General features: G+C 33.2%; 5 protein-coding genes across 10 annotated transcripts in view; 3 read left to right on the top strand and 2 right to left on the bottom strand.

Annotated features, from left to right (window-relative positions):
* LOC131008955 (uncharacterized) overlaps positions 1-24,147 on the top strand; it is a 984,029-nt gene that overhangs the window by 587,759 nt on the left and 372,123 nt on the right. The window lies entirely within an intron of this gene.
* Positions 1,083-5,606, top strand: LOC131008988 (galactinol synthase 2-like). 2 transcript variants are annotated; one of them, XM_057936150.1, is made up of 6 exons: positions 1,083-1,287; positions 1,394-1,451; positions 3,893-3,984; positions 4,167-4,408; positions 4,663-4,950; positions 5,050-5,606. In XM_057936150.1, exons 1-6 carry the CDS (start codon positions 1,173-1,175, stop codon positions 5,329-5,331), a joined length of 1,077 nt encoding a protein of 358 aa, XP_057792133.1. In that variant the 5' UTR covers positions 1,083-1,172; the 3' UTR covers positions 5,332-5,606. The 2 variants fall into 2 exon arrangements, with proteins under 2 accessions (XP_057792133.1, XP_057792134.1); XM_057936151.1 differs by lacking the exon at positions 1,083-1,287 and having other exon boundaries at positions 1,389-1,451; positions 2,189-4,408.
* On the top strand, positions 8,311-9,133 carry LOC131009041 (SKP1-like protein 11). The gene is made up of 2 exons (XM_057936245.1): positions 8,311-8,747; positions 8,856-9,133. The coding sequence occupies exons 1-2, from the start codon at positions 8,385-8,387 to the stop codon at positions 9,003-9,005; spliced, it is 513 nt and encodes a 170-aa protein (XP_057792228.1). The 5' UTR covers positions 8,311-8,384; the 3' UTR covers positions 9,006-9,133.
* On the bottom strand, positions 10,621-14,227 carry LOC131009047 (uncharacterized). Of its 2 annotated transcripts, none has more exons than XM_057936254.1 (4): positions 13,900-14,227; positions 13,636-13,749; positions 13,367-13,535; positions 10,621-10,983 (listed from the first exon to the last, which is right to left on the bottom strand). In XM_057936254.1, the coding sequence occupies exons 2-4, from the start codon at positions 13,693-13,695 to the stop codon at positions 10,787-10,789; spliced, it is 426 nt and encodes a 141-aa protein (XP_057792237.1). In that variant the 5' UTR covers positions 13,696-13,749; positions 13,900-14,227; the 3' UTR covers positions 10,621-10,786. The 2 variants fall into 2 exon arrangements, with proteins under 2 accessions (XP_057792237.1, XP_057792238.1); XM_057936255.1 differs by having other exon boundaries at positions 13,636-13,813; positions 13,900-14,141.
* Positions 18,801-23,676, bottom strand: LOC131009037 (ADP-ribosylation factor 1-like). Of its 3 annotated transcripts, XM_057936240.1 has the most exons (7): positions 23,318-23,676; positions 21,617-21,769; positions 20,773-20,843; positions 19,590-19,709; positions 19,337-19,455; positions 19,141-19,222; positions 18,801-19,056 (listed from the first exon to the last, which is right to left on the bottom strand). In XM_057936240.1, the coding sequence occupies exons 1-7, from the start codon at positions 23,343-23,345 to the stop codon at positions 19,051-19,053; spliced, it is 579 nt and encodes a 192-aa protein (XP_057792223.1). In that variant the 5' UTR covers positions 23,346-23,676; the 3' UTR covers positions 18,801-19,050. The 3 variants fall into 3 exon arrangements, with proteins under 3 accessions (XP_057792223.1, XP_057792222.1, XP_057792224.1); XM_057936239.1 differs by having other exon boundaries at positions 18,801-19,222; positions 23,318-23,536; XM_057936241.1 differs by lacking the exon at positions 23,318-23,676 and adding an exon at positions 22,873-23,026 and having other exon boundaries at positions 18,801-19,222.

The following is a 24,147-nucleotide window of genomic DNA, read 5'->3' as shown; positions in this document are numbered from 1 at the left end:
TTGTTGCCACGAGCCTTGGATAAATTTTCATGATATCGAAGTTATTAATTACGGAGTATATGCCACCATAATAAAAATTAAATACTCCCTCCGTCCACAAAAAATATGCCACAATTTTCTTTTTCGTCCGTCCACAAAAAATATGCCACATCCATTTTTAGTAGTAGGGTCCACACCATTCGACTCACATTTAAAGTGGGACCCTTAGTCCACTATCAACTTCACTCACATTTTATTAAAACCCGTGCCGAAAGTAAAGTGACATATTTTTGGTGGACGGATGAAGTAAAATTTTAGAAAAACGGTGAAGATCTCCTTGCTAATAGAGGTCTAAGATTTCATCTCTGCTGTTGCTTTCTCTTAACTAAAAAATAAAAATAAAAATAAAAAGTCATACAAATATACATCAAAGCTTAAAATATAGTAATACATTTGCATTTAAATTATAAATTTTGGTCCTTATTGGTACTTGCAAGTGAGACACCCTAAATAATGGATTCCAAATTCATTAGAATCATTACTCAATTTCTAAATCTCTAAATGTAAGATGATGGAACTGATAATAAGTGAGACATTTCAAACAATGAACTTTAAAATTACTCAATTAATTGTGAATTTCGATGCTGAATGAATGTTTAAATCTCATCTATAAATTTGTGCAAAGAAAAATATATTTACATCAATATTTACCTGCATTTTTTTCATCTTGCCTAAAGTAATTTATACACTTCACAGAGTATGTAAAAGAATGAAAAAAAAAAAGAAAAAAGAATGAAAAGATGAGCTATATTATGTTACCGATGATTTTCATGGAGCCATGGACGCTTAATTTTTGTGAAATACAATAACATTTAAATTTAATAATTATAATTTGTTTTTATTAGGGGAAGGGGAAATTTAATAATTATAATTAAACATTCAACTAATATCATAAAATCGATATTATGCAATGGTGAACACAAATATAATTTGAATCATTTATTATTATTATTATTATTATTATTATTATTATTATTATTATTATTATTATTATTATTATTATTATTATTATTTGGTCTGTTTTAGTGCTAAATAAACGGATAAAGACAATGTTTTCTGAAGCAATCTGAATTAAGATTTCAAAATACTCTACTGAAATTGGTAAATTTTCTCGGTTTTCTGACATACAAAATATGGTATACCTTACCCCTATCAAATTGATGCCGCCGGTGAATTTCATCTCCGGCGATTGGAACTATTCAATGCTCAGGAAGAAAAGAAAACTCTGCTTATTTCGAGAGATTTTAGGTGTATTATTGTTGTTTGCTTTGATTTTCTTTCCTTACTGTTGTTTGCTTATTTCGAGAGATTTTGTTTAGGGTTTCTGTTAATTTAGTGTTTTCTCTGTGTTCAGGTATTCCGATTTATAGGTCGCGCTGTATGAGGACAAGCTATCGTACTCCATCATCTATGTAAACTCTTCGTTTCTGTTGGGATTTAATTTTACTATTTTTTGTGCATGAAAGTTGATAAAAACGGATTAGTGACTGAAATGTGATTGCTTTTAGCATGTAAGTTCTGCATATTTAGAGATGAATTCTTTGTAAGTTTCAAATGCTATAATGTGGTTGAGATCAATTGTTATGTAGCATTCAACTAATTGCTACACATGACATCCTCTAATCTCCATTTCAAATATTGTTTCTTCTTCTGCTTCCCGTATTGTTGTCACAGTGATATGTGTATAATATGGCATAATCGAAAGTTTTCAGGAATTTGACTAGTTATTGAGATAGATTGTATTGTGATTTGCTTTGTAAATGATGGACTAATATAAAATATGAAATTGAGGAGTGTTTGAATCGACTTGTAGTTATGCAAGAGATAGATATTAATAGTATGGCTTCATTGTAAATCCTCCAGCCCTTAATAACTGAGATATTTTCATCACTTTAGGTGGTTTGACTGAAAATATAGATTAATTCCTAACAGAAATAAAATGTGGCACGTCCGGAACAAAATATTGCCTTCTCTTGCTCTCATGTATCTTTTGCATGATCAGTGGTCCATTCATCATACGTCCCTTAAAGTGGCTCAATGACAGTTCAATGACAGTATTTGGAAACAGAAAACTAAATTCAAAATGGATCTCTAATATTATGTTGCAGGTCTATTGATTTTCTGAAATCTATTTAATGCAAATTTGCAGGTTCCTCGATTTTCTGAATTCATCTGTAATGCTTCCTTAGCTCTTGTGGTAATTCTTTTCAACGTTCTACCAGTAATATCTTTTACATTTTTAATGTTTTAGGTGACCAGCTTCTGTATTTGTAATATCAGTTGTTCCTAACCTTCTAAACTTACTGCTATGTAAAACTCCATTTTCTTATCTGTTTAACATGAGTTTTGCTCTGATGGTAAATTTCATTTTTATTTGTGGTAGTTTCTAAAGTTAATTGCATTAAAAATGTGAGAACTTTGATTAGTTTTGCAATTACAACATGACTTTTAGATTTTAGCAATTACAACACTGCCTTTTTATTTTGGCAATTAGAACATCAAAAAGTTTATGGTAAAGTGAATCTAACTTGTTTGGAAAATTTAGCTGTTGGACTTCATTGGAAATCTATCAATGTTTTAATTGGAAACAGAAGTCAGTGTTTGAATATTGAAATAAGAAGGTCGTGTTATATTTGCAAAAGTAACTAAAGTTTGAGATTTTAAAGCTTCTAGCTCTAATTTATGGCCATGGAGTTAAAACAGTTTCTCAGTAATTCAATATTTAGGCTGTGATGCTTTCTTATGTTAATTTCTGATTAGTCAATTAAGTTTGGTATCTTATACACACATTAAGTTAATGGAAATAACTATAATTCCTTTTCAATCTTCAGATTATGTTAAACTGTTAAAGGCTTTCATCATATACTAGTTGTCGAATGTTTGAAGTTGCTGATAGTCTATATATTTTCAATTTAAATGGACTTCCATTATTACTTGCCATAACTCTAACTATTTTTCCTAGTTCATGCAACTCATACCTTAGAAAAATAAAATTTTGGACCTCTAAGAGCATAACAAGAAGGCTTACAATAATCTTGTTTGACAAAAGTCTAGTGAAGAATCTATACCTATTATAAAGAAGCCTTGTTTTTCAAAATTTGGTTTCCCTATAATTATATCCTTGATAAATATATTATATTTATCTATTTATCAATTATCATTATAAAAATGTGTACTCTCACGAATTTTGATTACACTTATAATATCCTTACCTATTTTAATTTTAAATGATAGTTTAGTAATTATATATATATATATATATATATATATTAAGATAAGAATCCTTTTGTATCTAAAATTATTTGAAATTGTGATAATATTTATCTGCATTTTTACATATATATTCATTATTTAAATCCAATACTTTTACGTGCGTGCGACGTACCATCCTGCTTTTTGTGTAAAAGCACTTGCAACCACCTTTCCAGAAGGAAAAAAGATGAGTGTAAAATTTCATTAATCTTAGCCTACTTTAGAATTTACATGTCTCATAACATGTGAGGCAATTAATTCTCATATATCCAATAAATCACCAATGTCAATGCTCTCCATGAAATTACTTCTATTTAGCCCTTTTCCCTTGAATGCTATCGAGAGGCGCCAAAACTGGAAGGTGATACTAATGGTTGGTGCCGGATTTATTCTTTGACGGTTACAAATTGATAAACAAACAAACTTGTTGAAGTCATATCATGGCTGTAAGGACTTGCATTATCTCTTCATCGGGACAGAAAAGCATCGCCTTAAATTCCGTTCAAGCGGTTGATTCATGAGGAGTGTGAAAAATGTGAGCAGATAGAGCTTCTCGGATACCCTTCTCATACGTTTCTGTGAAATTCTGAAACGTGGCTAGGTATCGTAATGACTCCTACCCCAACTCATATGATGCAACTATAAAAGCAGTACCCAGAGGAGAACATGCACCATTGAAGCTATACATACAGAGTATATGCTTGAACCTCATTCAAGAATATCTCCTTAAAAAATTATTCTTGTTTTTCTGAGAATACTTTTAGCTCAAATGGATCATGAACTTATCATTTCAGTAACCAAAACTACAGCTGAGCTAGCTGATGAGATTATAGATAGCAGTCCTCGTAGTTATGCATATGTTACTTTCTTGGCAGGTGATGGTGATTATGTGAAAGGTGTTGTTTGTCTGGCGAAGGGATTAAGGAGGGTGCAAGCAGCTTATCCACTAGTAGTTGCGGTTTTACCTGACGTGCCAGAGGAGCATCGCAACATGCTCTTGAACCAGGGATGTCTCCTTCGTGAGATTGATCCAGTTCTCCCACCTGTTAGCAACAAGGAGAGCTCATTTGCCAGGGAATATTTTGCTGTCAACTACTGTAAACTTCGGCTTTGGAAGGTGAGCCGTTTCACCCAGCGATTTCTTTTTCTTTTTAATGAATTGTCAGGTGCGGTGATTATTACATGAGGACAATTTTCACAAAATGCATGTTTAGGCTGAGTCTTGTGGAAGACAGTAGTATTTCTTATAAATTTATTTCCACCTAGTTCACTTTAATAATTATATTTCTAACTACATAAGTAGGCATAGTAAGAGCCACAAATATACTTAAATTTACTACCATGACAGATGTGTTTTTATAAATTTTGCAGTTTGTGGAGTACAGGAAGATGATTTACATGGATGCAGACATCCAAGTGCTTGGAAATATAGACAACCTCTTTGATTTGCCGTCTGGTTGCTTCTATGCCGTGATGGATTGCTTGTGCGAGATGGATGGCCACACTTGTCCAGAGGTGGTCCAGTGGCCCCAAGAACTGGGCGAAAGGCCTTCGTTTTATTTAAATTGTGGCATGTTTCTTTTTGAGCCTTGTCTCGACACATACGCCAGCCTCTTGAGCACCCTTGATGTCACACCTCCAACTCCATTTGCAGAGCAGGTAAGATGCTAAGTTCTTGATGAATATTATATATGTTGGCCGCTTCTTGACTAAATTAGAGATTTCCACATATACTTGTCTTTCTGGTCCAATCTGCAGGATTTCCTTAACCTATTCTTCAAGGACAACGCGAAGCCAATCCATCCGGTCTACAACTTGTTAGTGGCAATGCTTTGGCGCCACCCTGAGTATGTTGAGCTCGATATAGTGAAGGTGGTTCACTTCTGCGTTGCTGGTTCAAAGCCATGGAAGTATACCGGGGAAGGGGAGTATATGGATAGAGCAGATGTGAAAATGTTGGTTGACCGCTGGTGGGAAATTTATAATGATGCTGCACTGGACTTCCCCGGCACCGGAGCAAGTAGCCAGGTTTCTGGTTGAAGAATGGATCTTTTTACCTAAATAAAGGAGACTCACATATGATGTGGCTGTCTTTAATTTACATGTTTTAGTTGGATTTTTGCTCATAATCTTTGCATCTGCGATGCATATTTGAATTACCTATATTATCCAGATCTGTTTGTCTATTGCCAGATCTGTTTGTCTATTGCAGTTCAAACTTGTGTGTAAATCTGTGTCAATCTCTCTGAGGTTGCTAGCTACCTGTTTCTATTATGACTTATGAAAATAGAGGGATTTCTTTTTTTCTCTCAAAATCGATTGGTAACTCTGTTTTGGGCTAGCAATTAGCTACATGTTTGATTTCTTTTACTATTTTCGTGGTTTTGTTTGCATATTTCAAATTAAACGATTATATGGGGATCAATGAGATCTAAGCTCAATCTTGTCTCAAAAAATGATTTTTTGATGAATTTAAGCAAACAGCCTAAATGTTGTCAACATAGTTGTGAGCAGGATGGTTTTATTTATGCTTTCTATTTGAGTGTCTTATTAATAAGGGAGTGTTTATTATTCATGATTTATAAAATATTAAAATATATGAGTATTTTTTATCTTTATCACTAAATTATAAATATTATCAATTGGACACAAATCAAAAAAGTTGATACAAATTATAAATATTATCAAGGGTTTTAAAATATTTCAAAATTTTAATATACTCCATCCGTCCACGAAAGAACTTCCTATCTTTCCTTTTTGGAACGTCTACAAAAGAACTCCTTACCTATTTTTGGACTATACCCCACCACTTATAATCCTCTTACTTTCCACTTTTCACAACTCCCAATATTAATTATAACACATTTTCATCACTCTCAATACACTCAACTACCTTTTATCCACTCTCAATACACTCAACAATATTTTTTCTTAAAACTCGTGCCACTCCTTCTTAGGAAGTTCTTTCATGGACGGAGGGAGTATATCTTAATAAATAAGTAGATTAACTTAGTATTATTTTTATTTAATTTATTTAAACTGCCTTAATCACTTGGCCACCCTCTCTTCCCAATAAAGTAGATGCTTGATATAGTGATATAAAATAGAGAATAACTATGAGACATGAATCAATTTTCATTGATGTTGTATGTGAAGTTTGGATTCAGATTTCAAAATGAGCTAATTCATTAAACATTTTTCCATAAATTGTTCCCTCAATAACTGGGATGGTTCTATGCCGCTGTGCTCTCTCTTCAATCAAACAGATTATCATTGCCATAAAAGAAATTGAACCAAATACTTCCTAATCATATACGACTATAAATTCGAGTTTTCTCCTTAATTCGAGATCTTATATTACACCTTCCTCATCTTCTATCTATATTTATATAATATAAATTTGAGCTTTTTTCTTAATTCGGGTCTTATATGATATTTTCCTCATCTTCTATTCATATTTATATAATAATAGTAGTACTATATAATAATTATTACAGTCGTAAAAATAGTAAACACTGTTATGCTAAATTTTTTGGATTGTAATTGTAGTTAATATGTATCTAGTGTTAGTATTGCATAAAATGATTCACTTATTTTATTTTTATAAATTGCATAAGTAGATAAAGAAATTTAAAGATCGTGCGATGAAATCGAACCCAAGATCTTAAGTTTTAGGCATTAACCTTCTACCCCTAGATCAATACACGCATACAATAATTTACTTTTTTATTTTTATTTGAAGAGGATGTATTTGAATTCTAAACCTTGTTATTGATAGACTAAAGTCTGTATTGTTTGAATGTCCCTTAATCAACGAGATGAGAAATTGAGAATGCATCGATTTAAGCCTTAAATAAAAGAAAATCTCACTATTAGCATTAATTAAGTTACAAAATTCGGAGTTAGGTGCTATTGCTGGTTTGGTTTCTGTCGGGGTGAGCTTTCGACTCTCCCAGGTTTTAAAGTTCGTCATATTAAACGCGAGCGAAATGTCATTGCTCATTGTTTAGCTAAGGCGGCGAGAAATATCTCTGCACATCATATTTAGAGTGAACCCCCGATGTATGTGGAGGGTCATCTTCATTTATCATGTAACTGTGCTCAATAATATACCATCTCGTTTCTCTCAAAAAAAAAAAAGGTTACAAATTTCGGTAAACTCGCTACACGTCATTTACCCACCAATTTACCAAATTACATTCTCTCTTCCACCTGAATCCATAATTATTCGCATCCCTTATTTATTAGTATTAGATTATTATCCAAATATTCGAAATACATGAGGTCTACTATATAAATGTGACATAAAATAATTTTCGTCGAATTTCGACGGGTTAGACACTAATTTTCATGGACAATCCTATGAATTTCATGAACAAAAAGTTATACTACTAAATTCTAAATACTCAAAATGAACATCTATGATTCTATGAAAAGGAAAAAAATTATATGAACATCAAATAATAAAAAGTAATCTAAAAAATCAATATGTTCATAAACTATTTTTCGAAAACAATATGTTTATAAATTATAATACTCCCTCCGTCCCACAAATTTTGACACGTTTGGTTTCAACACGAGAATTAATGAATTGTAGATTAGTGTTTTAAGTGTGTAGTTAATAAAGTATAAAAGTTATAAAGTAGGAGAGAGAATATAATAAAAGTGATAAAGTAGGAGAGAGAAAATAATAATTATTACCTTATTTGGAAATGTGTAAAGATTCGTGGGACGGCCCAAAAAGGAAAACGTGTCAAGATTCATGGGACGGAGAGAGTAACAAATAATAAATAAATAAAACACATAGTATAAGTTATAAAAAATAAGCCACGAATTAAGAATTGCAATTTTACAAACATAGCATTAACATTAAAATATATATATTTATATAGTTCGAATAACATTAACTATAATATTTAAATATCTTACATTTCAAATTAATTCATTCTTATTCCTCGCCATATTTATACGATAATATCTCATTATATATATTTTTTTCTTTTTCTTGTATGACGGCTTTATAATTACATAACTTCTTATACCTATAAATACATAAGTACACATATAACTCTTTCCCTCACATCTTGAGTTTTATGTGCTTTTTCTGTCCATCCTATACTTTTTATCTCCCTGGTTTTTTAGATTTTGTAATGGCATCATCGTCGGCGTCTTCATCTGAGAAGAAGATGATCCTTTTGATTAGCAAGGAAGGGGAGACGTTCGAAATCGAGGAGGCCGCAGCTCTCCTTTCGGGGACTGTGCAGCACATGATCGAAGACGATTGCACCACAGGTGGAATCCCGCTGTCGAACGTCGATTCGGTGACTCTGGCGAAGGTGATCGAGTTCTGCAAAAGCCATGCCGCCAGCGACGACGTCGAGACATTGAAGAAATTCAACTCCGACTACGTGAACACGGTGAAAGATGATCAGGAACTGCTGTTTGATTTGGTGTTGGTAATTAGTAATTTAATTTCCTCGTCTCAAATATGGTCAATTTCTAATTATTTATCCCAATAGTTGGGGATTAAAATTAATTTAGTGAATTGTTTTGATTTGATTCAGGCTGCAAATTACTTGGATATGAAGAAACTTTTGGATCTGATGTGCCAAACCATAGCAGATATGATTAGAGAAAAGAGTCCAGAAGAAATACGAAAGATGTTCCACATCACCTCAGAAGAGGAAGAAGCTCTGAGAAAAGAGTATGCATGAGCGTTTGAATAAATTATTCTACTTTCTTTTTACTACTTGCTAGTTTTTTTACTGTTCAGTTTAACATTATTTAAATTTTTTGAGAATATTCTAACATTATTTATTAATATAAGATTATTTTTTTTTCGATTATTTTAAGATCTCTAGCTACATCAATAATTTTGATAAATATCAAAGCGATCTCATGCAATTGTATCAAATCAAAGTGTTCCAACACTGAAAAATCCTCAGAAACAATTTTTTTTGTATTTAATGTGTATATATTATCGAGTTAATTGCCCATAAAATACTGAACTTTCATCCAATTCTGGTTTTGCACACAAACTTTGAATTGTAGCCTGATAATTACTAAACTTTTGATTTTATCTGATTTTGCGACAAATCCAAATTACGGCCAAATACCAAACTAATATATATAATATGGTGTGCCAATTTTGACGTGGCGTATTTATTCTTACGTGACAATTAGTTGGCAAAATAATATTTTTTTATTTAATTTCTTATCAATAAAAAAAGAACACAAAGCAAATAACTCAAATTGATATATCAAATCAAATAATAGTATCAAATCAAATATTTTTTATTCTTGTGTTCTTTTTTTATTGATAAGAAATTAAATAAAAAATATTATTTTGCCAACTAATTGTCACGCAAGAATAAATAATCAGAATTGGATGAAAGTTCAGTATTTTATGGCCAATTAACCCTGTATTATTCACATAAGCTAGAAGTATATCTTATAGTTTTTTTTTTTTTATGCTTTAAATACGTAGAGATACATATAGAGATGTTTCGTCGAATTAGGGTCTTTAACGTTGATATTATTATCGTTTCACAAAAAAAAAACGTTGATATTATTATCCTAAAAAAATTGATATATATCTCATATCAGATATTATTATTATTATTATTATTATTATTATTATTATTATTATTATTATTATTATTATTATTATTATTATTATTATTAATGGCCACAATAGTTAGTTGGCATTATTAATTAGAAAATTTGAAAGGGTGGACTGGGTAAAGCACTAAAGCTCATCATTTCGCTTCCAACCTGATCGAATTAAAGCGTATGAGATCCTCACAATTTAATGTCTTTTAACTAAAAAAATAAATACAAATAATTATAGGATTAATTGAATTAATGAATTCTAGTATTAGAATGACTTTTGTCTCCGGAAATTAACGAGTTGTGCATATTTACCACATCTTTCACAATCATGTTAAAAAGATTTGGCACCATTTTCAGGAATCAATCAGTTGATATAACGTAATGGAATGTTATAAGATCATATTGTTATAGGAAATAAAAAGGTCTGATTAGATAAAAATATTACTACATGTTATTTGTGTCAAACAAGAACCAGGGACTGCAGTTGGGCCCAAACACACAAGACACAACATGATGCAAACAAGGACCGAGTCTCGTTAAAACTTCTTCAGAGGAAATCCAATAGGAAAAACCCCGTACGAGAAAAAAGAGTGCTTGTCTATTAGTATGTGCATCATTTATATTTAGAAACAAGAAAGCAGCATATTAGTAGCATAATTTATGACTCATAATATGGATCCATAGGTGACTAACTCAGAAAATAAAATGCTCAGCACGAGTTCAAAAATCCGAATTATCAGACAATCAGTCTGGACAGGCAGTTCATATACAAATCTGAGTTTTCTGAAACCGAATCACCTATCATTGTTTTCAAAACAGAACACCGGAGAAGTTTAAGAAATAATAGAAACGAGGTCAGTGTAGAACGAAGACGAGTTGCAGGTCATCTCCCCAATAAGGCAACTCGCTCCTTCTGTACTGCCTGTGCCAAATTTATGTCAAACAACTCACATCGAATTGGCATCTCCATCTCGTAGAAAGGGTTCTTCAAGACATAATCTGTGTATAACTCATATATATGTTTCAAGAGATTCTCCATATGCTGAGTTCCAGGCTCACAAACCACAAAGAATTTAGTACCTACACCATATATTTCATTAACTACAGTTATTATGACACAAAGTGAGATATGAAAAAAAAAAAACAAAAAACAAAACCCACAAAGTTTCAAGAGTTGTTAGACAATATATAAGGGGCAGTGACAAGATCTGATATGAGATATATATGAAGATCTGATATGAGATATATATAAATGCTTTGGCACAAGGATACTTCATGGACGTAAGAAGAAAGAGAATATGAAACTGGAAAGAAAACTCTTATGTTTTGGCACAAGTTATAGAACGTGGTATGGGATTTCCAGGTACATTGTTATGTTACATCTCATTTTAAATATATCTTAGCCACAACATTGGTCGATTTAGCAATCCACTCAATTATCTAGTTAGTCACCGTAAAAGTGAATCCTTGTCATGTAACCACAACAATCGGAAATGATCTTCCCAAACTGTTTAATAAGGCATATGGCACAGTTGCAATTGTCTGATTTGAACACGTTGTTACGATATCCTACGTCGGTTTCACATGAAAGTGTGGTATATAAGAGAGGGTCGACCCTTACCTTAGACCATGGTTTTGGGTTAAGTTAGGTCTCCCTAACTTATATGTCTAACACATGTTCAACCAGACGACGACAACAATCATGAGTATTAGAGCGGCCCTAAAATAGCTTAAGTAATAAACAAGATGAATGCATATATTTTTTGGTTCTGACTCTTGTTCATCATCAGTTGCCCTCCACCTCATTGGGAAAAGTAAAATGGAAAAGATAGTGGCTAGGAACATTATGTGAATAAAAAATATTGTCCGAAAATCATAAAAAATGGATCTACCTGTCTGTGATATCTGATAGGGCAAGCACATACAAGATGATTTTACCAGAAGATATTATATATATATACATATATATACAGAGAGAGAGAGAAAGAATGTATAAATGTGGTGAAAAATGAGAATACATGAATAAATCAATAAAATCCATGAACCCGAGACGAACAAAAATCCTTGAATAACCAACCCTATATATATATATATATATATATATATATAGGATTCATTATTGTGAGAACTACATTTTTTCATGAGAACATGAGAATACTGCACTGAACGTATAAAGTTATTGCATTCACTGTGGAATTAACTGCGCTCTAAAATAAATGGATTTTTCGCCCCACATGGGATTTGAACCCAGGTGCTGCATTCATCTATCAAGATTATGCATTCACCGTAGATCTTGGTGATCGAATGACTGAAATAATTATCCCTCCTCACAATAATTAAGTATTCTCATTTGACCCTTTTCCTATATCATATTCATACATTTTTATCTTCTTAGCCAAAAAATATTTTGACATTTTCCTAAGGCCTCAATGCAAGCAAACTACATAGTGTGGTCCTACTTTATGCTGATTCTTCAATACTAAAGTATACAATGTAACAACACATGGTTTTGACCTCCAGTGATAGATATCAGCAACTCCAAAAGAATTATACATCTCAGTGAAATCACATCCTCGTAGGGAATATCAGAAGCAACTCATGCACATCTTTCTATTTGTTGAGCAAACTGTATGACGTGTATGCATATATGCATTAACATAAGTGTCCAGTTACTAACTTTTGAACCTAGGAACTAATACTCAACAAATCAGAACAATGACATGAAGCATTATATCCAACTTTCCTGACTACAGATATGAATGGCCTTGAATCAAAAGAAAGCAAATAAATTAATTTAATATGAGCAGAAAAGCATCAGCATAGCATAAGCTATAAAAATTGTGGGATATATGCAGGTTCTTATCATATTATGTGAATGACAAGCTAGCACTTGGAAGAAGATTTAGAGCAAAAATATTTGACCGATAGATCATGTATATCTGTGGCCAGGCAAAGGACTGGCAACTTAGCCCAATATGAGGAAAGAAAGAGAAAGTTAAGAGCTAAAACTCACAAGCAAAGCACCGTTGAACATCCTACCAAGTACCAACCCATTTCCCTTCTGAACATCCTTATTATTAAGTGTGCTTCTTCCCACTTTTCTCTTACATAGTAAGGGACTAAGGGTTATCAACACTTTTGCCGGTAACTCTTTTGTTTGACGTGATGTACTTTAGTTGCAGATCATAAACACTATGGAAATTCAGGATCAATAAGGTTGTTTTTCCCAAGACCTCCGATTCTACTCTCAGCAGCAACTCAAATTTACTAAGTTAATCAAACCTATAACTGTGTAATCAGTTTTGTAGAACCCTAGCACGACAGCTCATATAACCCCCCCCCCCCCCCCCCCCCCCACACACACACATTCAACATTCAATCAAGAGCATATGAAGACAGGGAAAGGATATAAGAAACTTAGAATAATGAATTCTAGTGCCAACAACAGTGAAAATCTTCTAACCAGTAAGGGATTGAAAGCAGTGAAGATCGAAAGTATCAGCCTGAAGAAGCTCGATCCCGAAGCAACCGGAGACGGGAGAAAGCTGCTGCGAGATGGCGTGCATCGAGTGCCACAGACTCGCTAACCTCAAACTGTCATTCGTATCCATTCTTCCCGCTGATCCATAATCCTAATTTCAGTATTAAGATTTTTTTTTCTTAAATTCCAATTCATCGAACACCGAATATTTACAAGAATAGAGTGAAAGCTACAAAAAATAGGCACTTCACCTTATAGAAAATTAGACCGCCAGATTTATTGATGATATAGAGGCTGTAAATCGCCGCCATGGATTTGTCCGTTACTCTGATCTGAGGTTTATGAGCTCAGTTTTTACACGATGGCTGCAAATTTGGGGCAATTTAATTTTCCGCTCGAATCACAGTTTTGCACATACATTGCATTCAACTAATAAAGTGAGTTGCCGGATTAATCTTCATCCCAATTCCCACATGCTAAAACTGAATAATTATTTGCTCAAATGGAAACTTTACCAGAAGCGAAGTATATAAATTTGTAGCAGCGCCGCCGCCTGAGCCTCCTCTTCGCCGCCACGCCACGGTCGACGACCTTCCCCGATTAATGATTCGACGAATTTGCTTTGGTTTAGCCCGGAAGATCGTGGCACTGATTGAAAACTTTCATACACATTTAATATCATTCACAATTTTCATAATTAATCATTTCTTAAAGTCGTTTAATACAATTAAATTAAATTATTTTTTAAAATCATATCCCCCATCTTTATATCCTTCGTCCTCCTAACTATAGTACTTATTAGATTTGATCTTTTTTAATCTTACTCAAAATCTAATAATTTTATACCACATCTATATAATATATAAAAGAGCAGTACAACGGTAATATTTTCCCGGCAAATTTTCTCTCTCATCTCTTTTCTCATCTTTTTTCTCATGTTTTGATTCTTTTCCCAAAATTATCTAATTTGATTCATAAACAAATATTGAAGATGCATCTTAAATTAAAGACCACAACAAGATCTTTAATTTGATATAAGAATCACAAAAGGTTGATTTAAAACCAATAAATTATGATGATTTAAAGTTTCAAATTGTGTTCTAAATTTTAGTTTTAAAACGAAAACCGTATTTGACATTAGAATATTTCAAAACTCACACAAGTTCACTGCTATAATTGAAAACAAAAAATCATTTTCTGCAAATTTAAGAGCGATTTTTCAAAAGATATCCTCTGTGTCCATCACTTTTACATAAATAAAAGAGCAAGAAACTGGGAAAGGAGGATAGACGAACAAAAGAGGGAGAACAATATCGAGAAATAAAAAAGCTAAAATTACAACAACTCACAACTTTGAATCGATTGGCACATAACCCAAGAAAAAGTTTCCTGTAACATAGAACAACCTTTATATGAAGATTTGATTTTTTTTGCAGTCACCTTGCGATTTCACGGTCTCAATATTCTCATGGACATGTAGCACACGACTCTGAGTAATGGGTGCCTATACAATTACAGAAGCAACCACTCATCTTCATCGGCTATGGCTAGGATGGCGATAATCATGGAGGGAGGCGAAGAGATTGGCGTTGACATATTAGGGAAAGATAAATGAGGAATAGGAGTGAGAGAAACAAAAATGGGGCAGCGAGACTAGGTTAAGCCTTAATGTCTCTTACTTTTATGTTTTTGACTATTCCAAATTATTGTTTGGGATAATATATGTGGGCTTGCAACTATTTGGGCCTCTATTTTAAAATAAAATTTTTAGATTATTAATTATTAAGTTTTGGTATTGATAGTTTAGCTTTAATTTCTTCAAATGATATTTATTTGAAATTGTATTTAGTTTAACATGTACGATTATTTCTTTTATTTATGTGAATAAAAATATTTTTTCTACTTTAATTTATTCATCCTAATCTGTACATATACATATTAATTAACTATCTTACTTGATATGTTAAAAGTTTAGAGTTTAGAGTTCAAGTAGGTACATGATATGATGATTATTTTATTATTAGGTACATAAAAAATAGATTGTTTATTATAATCTGTTAATCTGAAAATAATAATAATAATAATAATAATAATAATAATAATAATAATAATAATAATAATAATAATAATAATAATAATGATAGTGTTGCTTCGTCTGGAACAAAATATTGTGCAGAGTGTTGGAACAGCACGCACAACAACACAGAGTAAACAGCAGCGGAAAACTTGATGTGACGCATTGTGTTTAGGAAACACACCAGTGCACACAGAGAAATATTGCAGCGGAAATAAAAATGGAAGACACAAAGAGATGGAAAAATTCTTCAAGTTATAATTTATAACTTGAAGACGCCTTATGGCAAAATGACTAAATGGAGAATGAACACTCACGTTCAATACCTTTACAAGACTCTAGGTATTTGAACATTAGACACTCTCATTAACAAACGAAAACTGGATTCAAGAGCTATACTCCGAAATCCGACGAAATCAAAGAATGCTATAACTAAGGTTATCCCAACACGAGAAACAGAAATCCTACACAGATCACTCAAAAGCTAGATTTTGATCTTCAGACTTCGTGATCTGAACTGAGACTTCTCCTTGGTATATATAGGCATCTCAATCTTGCTTCCCAAGGCTTGAAGTCGTGGCTTTGATCATGGATGAAGTGGCCGTTTGATAGTTGTTGGATTTAGTCCACTTCTCCCTTGATTTTAGGAGCTGCCAACAAGCTCCTCTCTTTTCTCTCTCTTTATCTCCACTTCCTCCTTTTTAGCAACTGAAACTCTTCCCCTTAATACCTTCGTTTACAGCTTCAAATCTCAAGTCTTGACTAGGTCAGTTTCCTATCAACCAAAGACGTGAAGAAAGAGCAAAACAATAACAAAGCATTTGTGAGTTTAATTTTGAGTTAGAAAAATAACTCCAACAAACTCCCCCTTTTTGCCTTTCTTCACAAAACACATACACTCCCCCTTGCTGTAAACTGCCCCTGCATACATACTCTCTGCAAAACAACGGTGAAGAAAGCGCAAAACAAAAACGATAATGTTGGAGTACATGTGAGCATAACACACACGTTAACGCACACTAACAAACTCCCCCTTTTTGCCTTTCTTCACAAAACCAAACAAGATCTCCCCCTTTCTTCGAGCTCCCCCTGCACAAGCAATTACAAACACAGCAGTTGTCTAAACATGCAGGGAACACAAGGCAAAACCGATTAGGAAAAACCGATTAGAGAGTTCAGAAAACAACATCAAGTCACCAAAAACAAACAGAAGGTTCATCAAAAACCAACTGCCAACAAACTCCCCTTGTCTCCTCTAAAGATCTCTTGATTTGGTCATTTTGCCTGTTCTCTTGCTTCCTCTGCATCTGCTGCAGCATCATCTACTCCCCCTTTTTGGGAAGAAAGAAACTCGACAAAGTTCTTCTTTGCTTTCAAATGATAGAGTTCCATATCGTTGACGCGTTGCAAGATCGATCGAAGATCTGCCACTGGTACTGTGACCATAGCATCTTCCGCAATACTAAAAACAACTTGAGAAGTTCAAAGGTTCTCTACGTCAACCAAAGATGATGATGAAGAGTGATGAAGTGGCCGTTTGATAGTTGTTGGATTTAGTCCACTTCTCCCTTGATTTTAGGAGCTGCCAACAAGCTCCTCTCTTTTCTCTCTCTTTATCTCCACTTCCTCCTTTTTAGCAACTGAAACTCTTCCCCTTAATACCTTCGTTTACAGCTTCAAATCTCAAGTCTTGACTAGGTCAGTTTCCTATCAACCAAAGACGTGAAGAAAGAGCAAAACAATAACAAAGCATTTGTGAGTTTAATTTTGAGTTAGAAAAATAACTCCAACAAACTCCCCCTTTTTGCCTTTCTTCACAAAACACATACACTCCCCCTTGCTGTAAACTGCCCCTGCATACATACTCTCTGCAAAACAACGGTGAAGAAAGCGCAAAACAAAAACGATAATGTTGGAGTACATGTGAGCATAACACACACGTTAACGCACACTAACAAATAATAATAATAATAATAATAATAATATTATTATTATTATTATTATTATTATTATTATTATTATTATTATTATTATTATTATGTAGAATTTCATTAAAAATAATGATTTTGTGATGCACCTCTTTTGTTGTGGAATAAAGGAAGTATTGATATGGCTATAATACAATTAATGAATCAAGATATTAGATTATTAAGGTGGATTATCACTATCAATTTTGTTATAATATGTTTCTTTTATGGCACTAATTTATCTAATAAGCATTCTGAGGAAGAAACTTAGGTAAAATGAGATATCTCATTTTATTTTATTGAAGTTTCACTTTTTCATTAATTTTTTTAGAATTTGTAAGAATATGATTATTTTCTTAATTACTGACCAATTCAAAGTTAAAAGAAGACGTAGTTAAGTAATGGGCTAACTCTACAAAAAATAATTTTCTGATGAATTCATATCATTATGTATGCACATTGAGATGTGAGCAAGACGTAGTTAAGTAATGTGTTTTGGAAAGTAACTAAACAAAAGTTTTCATCTGCTGAAATAGAAATTTTATTAAAAAGAAAAGAAAAAAGAGAGACCAGAGACAAAGGAAACAAGCAAAAGCACCCGCAAGAAACCCCGGGTAACCAACAAAAGAAACCAAGACTAAGAGAACATTTTAAGAGGGTCGTCCTCGTTATTCAAAATATCACAATTTTTTGCGTATATCTTAAAATGTCATACGCTACCAATAATATTTACAAGCAAATTTTTGTATTAACATAAAAATACAGACAAGCCACCAAGAGTCAGTGCTACATGTCGGCTTCACTCAAATTCTTCGCCTTAACTTTATAAAAATAGTTTTAATTTTATATTTTCAAATGTCTTCAAAAATAATTTTATTCAATTTATGGAGATTATATCTACCAACATATTAATATATATATTATTTATCAATATATCAACTTATTTGCTTGTATATATGAATATGATTTACCATTTTAATTTAATCTAAATTTCATTATCCACTAAAGTAGGTTCCTTTATCCACTTTAAGAGTATAATTATTAAAATAAGTGTCATTATAGTTTATTTTTTATTAATCTAAGTTTTACTCGATTTTAATAATTAATCAGAAGAACCTTGGCGCTATGACGCACATTGCCGCCGCCATTACAAGTTTAAGGAGATGGGTGCGGTTTTGAATAATTGATTTAAAAAAAGAAAAAGAAAGCATGGCCGATTGAATAATTATGAGGCAAAGAAATAAAACTTTTGAGCGATTGAATAATTATGGGCCAAAAAATATTTGTCGGAAAACAACAGTTATGTACCTTAATCATTCTATTTTTATAGCAAACAAAATTCTAGAGAGTTGCGGGAACTTGCTATCCGTTCAAATTAACCTCAATATGCAATATGAGATGCATATAACTCCAGAAATAGGGTGCCGAAGAGGGGGCCCAAAAGCATAATTGCAGAGTCTTAAACAGGGGTGAAACTCATTGTACATAGTAGGATACCACTATCTAAGATATATATATATATAGATATATAATATAAAAAAACAAGTAATCACAGTACAGGATCACAACACGGTAACTCTTGAACAAGGATATATTGATGCCAAAATCCATCCAACTTTTCTTCTTTAAGACTGTAAATCAAGGAAAAATAGAAAAATCAGAAGATGCAACCGGTTTCATCAGCTCATTCATTCAAGGAATTTGACTGATCCTACCTTGTTAGCAATGTTGTTGGAGAGCCAGTCAAGCCCCTCGTATAGCCCTTCTCCCGAGGTGGCGCATGTACTCTGGATATACCTGCAAACCATACCAAGAGACGTCTTTATAGTAAAAATAGGCAAGAATAGTCTCCAAAACTTGCAGATACACAAACACATAGTGAGAGGGGAGAGAGGGAGGGAGGGGCGGTACCAATGGCGTTGACGAAGAGAGTGAAGTCCAAGCTTGTCAGTTATCTCAGCAGCATTCATAGCATTTGGAAGATCCTGCTTGTTAGCAAAAACTAGCAGCACGGCATCCCTCAGTTCATCCTACATGGGCACCAGACAAACCCTTTTCTCAGTAAAAACCACTCAGGTTGAAATTATCCAGGCTATATAAGATTTTAGCATAAATTCCTGGAAAGAGTACTTGGACATAAGAATGTAGCAAAGACTAAAAGTACCTCATTTAACATTCTATGCAGCTCATCCCTAGCCTCAACAACACGATCTCGATCATTACTATCGACCACAAAAATCAATCCTTGGGTGTTCTGGAAGTAATGCCTCCACAATGGTCGAATCTAGACAATAGAGACCATAACGCACATAGTCAGGTGCAAATTATAAGCATCAAAGATAAAGAAAAGCATAAACATTGTTTTAGCTAAACAATTCCAAACTTTAAAAACATGACATGCAACTTAGTTATAAGCTAAAATGTCTCAGATGCAATAAAAAGGCAACTAAGAAAGAAATCCAAGAATGATAAGCAGACATCACGATGCAATTTTTTCTTCCCTTTGTTAACTCACCATAGGATGTGCCCATAAAAATTGATACCCATTGATCTTCAAGTTGTTACTCACATTATTCTTAAATTTTCAGAAGCTCATAAACCCTTGAGGCAGTACAAGCATGGCACTTCTCAAAGATTTGAACCAATGTTTCTTTCAGGACAAACCATCAACAGGAGAATCTTTCGTCTATATACAGAGCTAGTTTGCCAAGACAAGTATTACATACTACGGAAAACGACTAACACATGAAAAGCAGTTAAGCTTACCAACTACACCTCCATTGCTAGAATGTCACTCAATCCTCCAGACAGAAACTAACGTAGACCATATATAAGCTCCCAATCCCATTACTAAAAGGTTAATCAACCTTTTGAACTCTGAATACCGAATAGTACTACTAAGCATAGCAACAAAACTATATGATGTTCTCATAAAACGAACGAGTCTTCCTCTATTGAAACCTGGACTTAGAGTTTCCATGAATGATAAGGAAGTTACTGGGCATTGACCTATAAAGATCCTAACAATTTCTCAAATAAATATTTGCATCAAACAAACTGGAATATTAATTTCTTCCAAGCATTTTTTAACACTATAAATCTCAAATACGCTACATATCCAAGTCTAAGGCTCCAAGCTGTAACAATGATGCATGCTATGGAAGGCTGGAACAGTCCTATGATGCACAAGTTACCATGTGTGAAAGTAGTAGTAGTAGTAGATGATGAATAACTCGAGGAAGCTCAAAAACATGAAGAGATGCACATAACAGGTTTTGAAGCACCTTATTCTAACTTTCACAAGTTGAACCTCAACAATTCCATTCAAAATAAGGTAGAACGTATACCTTATCTTGACCACCAACATCCCAAACAGTGAAGCTTATGTTCTTGTATTCAACTGTCTCCACATTGAAACCTGCAGGAAAGGTGATCACATTACACAACTAGTAAGGTGAAAGGCAGTGCACATGAATATATTTGGTTAAGCACAAATTACAAATATATGGCTTGCATTTAGAACTAAATGCTATCTAGCCTAGAAATTAAAATTTAAAAGTAAAAATCTGTAAAGAGTACAAAAGGGAACCCACAAATATGGCTTAGCTCACCTGGCCACCGGGTCCTCACTTATGTGATGAGACCTGGGTTCGATCCCCCTTGGGAGCGAATTTGGTGATTGGAGAGATAAGGTGGGCTTGGTGAATTCTAGGAGTGTTTGGGGAACTAATTGTTAACATCTAACATAACTTTATCCGATCAAAAAAAAAAATCCGAAGCAACCATGAAATTCTAGCAATCTACCTAGTCATTTTAGAAGCTGAAATCTGAGATTCTGCATGCAAAATACTTACGTATTTCTTAATAAACTTTACAAATTTATAAACTGCAATAGGGTTCAGGTCTATAAGGGGTGAAATTCCGTTTAAGAGTTGATTGACATTCCAATTTATCCATATCCATCATGCACTAATACATTTAAAAAAAAAAAAAGTGGGAGCAGCAGTATTAGACATAAGATATGTATGTGCCCACAAGCTGTTGAATGAACTAGAAAATGAAAGTCTCTCCCTCTCGCTTGTGTGTGCTTAAAATCTATGAGATGGGAAAAGCTAGAAATTATCCAGCACACAGAAATAGAATAGATGAAAGTCAATAAATGGAACAAGGTTGTAACGAAAAGAAGCATACCGATTGTAGGAATTGTTGTCACTATTTCTCCCAACTTGAGTTTATACAATATCGTGGTCTTACCAGCAGCATCAAGACCCACCATAAGAATTCGCATCTCCTTCTTGGCAAACAGCCGGCTAAAAAGCTTGGTGAAAGACAACCCCATTTTCTCTGCATATCACACCCAGAAACAAATTTTTAACATTTATTTCTCTAGGATAGAGTTAATCTCATGCACATACAATTAAAGCTTGTTTACCACATTTGATTAGATAATGCAATCTCTAGTTAGGGTGCAAAACAAAAGCCAGAGAATATATATAACTATAAGTATGATATATATTTTCTATACATGCTTTATACTGTGGATCAAATCTCATAGAAGCGATACATAATCCAAAAATGAACTAATATAACTCATTGCTAACAAATTTACCTCAAAAAATCCAAATCACTTTCTTAACTTGATAATGAAGTTATAGCTTGTGTTCATCAATTTAACGATAGCGTATACTAGTCAACCATCATTAAGAATTTTTGTGATTCTTGATGTCCCTTTTTTCTCATAATGTAAGTACGAAGTAACCAAAAAAAAAAAGAGGCTCTTTAAACTTTGGCTTCCCCTTGTACTATTTACTTTCACCTACGATAAGCGATGATCAACATCAAGCACAAAAGCTTCATTTCAAAAACAAACTGTATCGGTTAAGCAACACCTTAAACTTCGAAAGTAGCATTTCATTTCAATAAAATGGTGAAAGTCAGACGATCCAGTAACCATTGTTTTTGAATAAGCCAACCATAGAATCACACTTATGAGCAGCGAATCCTGATAACGGATTTTAAATCCAAAGAAAATGATCATGCAACCGATGGAGAAACCTAATAACAGCCGAAACACAATTTATACAAATTTTCCCAAAAGAAGAAGACAAAATTCAGCAATGGAAACAAACATAAATTCAAGCACTCAGGACGTCCACGAAGACAAACTGGAGGCAGATCCAGCATTTGCACAATATGTAGAAGGGGAAAAGAGAGCGGGAACGAGAGAGAGAGAGAGAGAACAAAATCAGATCAATTAATCCCCCAAGGCACAGAAGCAGAACCAACATTCGCATAGGTAGAAGAATAATACGCGATTACAAAATTCAATAATTTTGAGATTACATCGAGTTCCGGAATCTGGATCTACAATTCTATCGACAAACAAATCATACAAAACAAATAGACTATAGGTAGAAAACAAAGATTCAGATGAGAGAAAAGCTTACAACGATGAAGAAACTGGAAAGAGGAGGTCTGGGCAGAATCAGATCTAGCTCTAGCTCAGAGGCAATCTTATATATTGACCTATTTTTTAATTCAAATTTATCGTTTATTTTTCTTTCATCCTGCTGTAGTTTATACGAAGTTAAAAAGTTAAAAATTATTGTTTTAAAATAACAAGTTTACTTATTTTCAGAAACATCTCAATAAATAACTCCATACTATACTTAATTACGCTCTGAGCGTTATTGTTAAAATATTCAAACGTTTGCTAATCAATCTCCAATTTATTGAAAACATATTCAAAACCAACAATATTTGATATTACACCAAATCAAAGCCCTACAAAATCTCCCTTAACAGGTAAGAATTCCATTGACCAAGTTTCATACTCATAATAATCAAAGTAAGCACATATTCAAATAAAACAGAATTAGGAAGCATGCTTACGTGAGAATCGAACTAAGGATTTCTTCATTAAGGAAATAACGGAGAAATCAGGAAATGCTTTTGTCGATGTTTTTTAAATAGAGAGGTAGTTATAATTTGTGGCATTTGTTTGTTGCGTGATAGCGAGAATGGCGTCCCAGCATGCGGCTGCAAATACTGGAGGAATGTGACACCAATGAAGCAAATATTGAGACGAGAGGTACAGCTTCGAGCTCAATGGCAACAACAAATTGGAAACACTAGTCTTTTAGAAATGGGGAAGAAGAAGGCGACGTGGAATATTAATTTTTGGGTTATATTTAATTCTTTTGAGATAAAAGCTAGCTCATCTTGGAATGAGGTGGAAAAAAACATTTCCACATCATATTTTCAATTTCAAGCAAATCGCCTTGTATTTTTTTCACATTGTTGGTATTCCAATATCCCTCTTTTGGTGAGGAATTTAGAAACTAGCTTTGAGAAATTTTATATACGTTCCTCCAATTTCAAAAAACGAATTAGGGCGTTTTCGTTGCCTGCAACATCAAAACTTGCTGCCCTTGCACCAATATTTATGACACTTTATTGTTTCATATTTTGGAAATGAGACTTTTCATGATTAAATGTTATTAATTCAGATTAATAAACTAATGTAATGTTCTATGTTCTATGTAAAGTTAGCTTATACTTATATAATTGTACATGCTCGCATGTTTTCATCAATTAGCCTAGCTAGTGACAAATTGATTAATGCGTGAAAGAAATCCGAGTAAACATTGAAATAATTAAATTAACCGGTGCAAGCAATAACCGCAATTGATTTTGCTTACTAGTATTACTTTGATAAGACA

Source organism: Salvia miltiorrhiza, chromosome 2 (genome assembly GCF_028751815.1).
Source record: "Salvia miltiorrhiza cultivar Shanhuang (shh) chromosome 2, IMPLAD_Smil_shh, whole genome shotgun sequence".
NCBI classification, from domain to species: Eukaryota; Viridiplantae; Streptophyta; class Magnoliopsida; order Lamiales; family Lamiaceae; genus Salvia; species Salvia miltiorrhiza.
The sequence above is the reverse complement of the archived record's forward strand: the minus strand, read 5'-3'. Positions and strand labels throughout refer to the sequence as shown.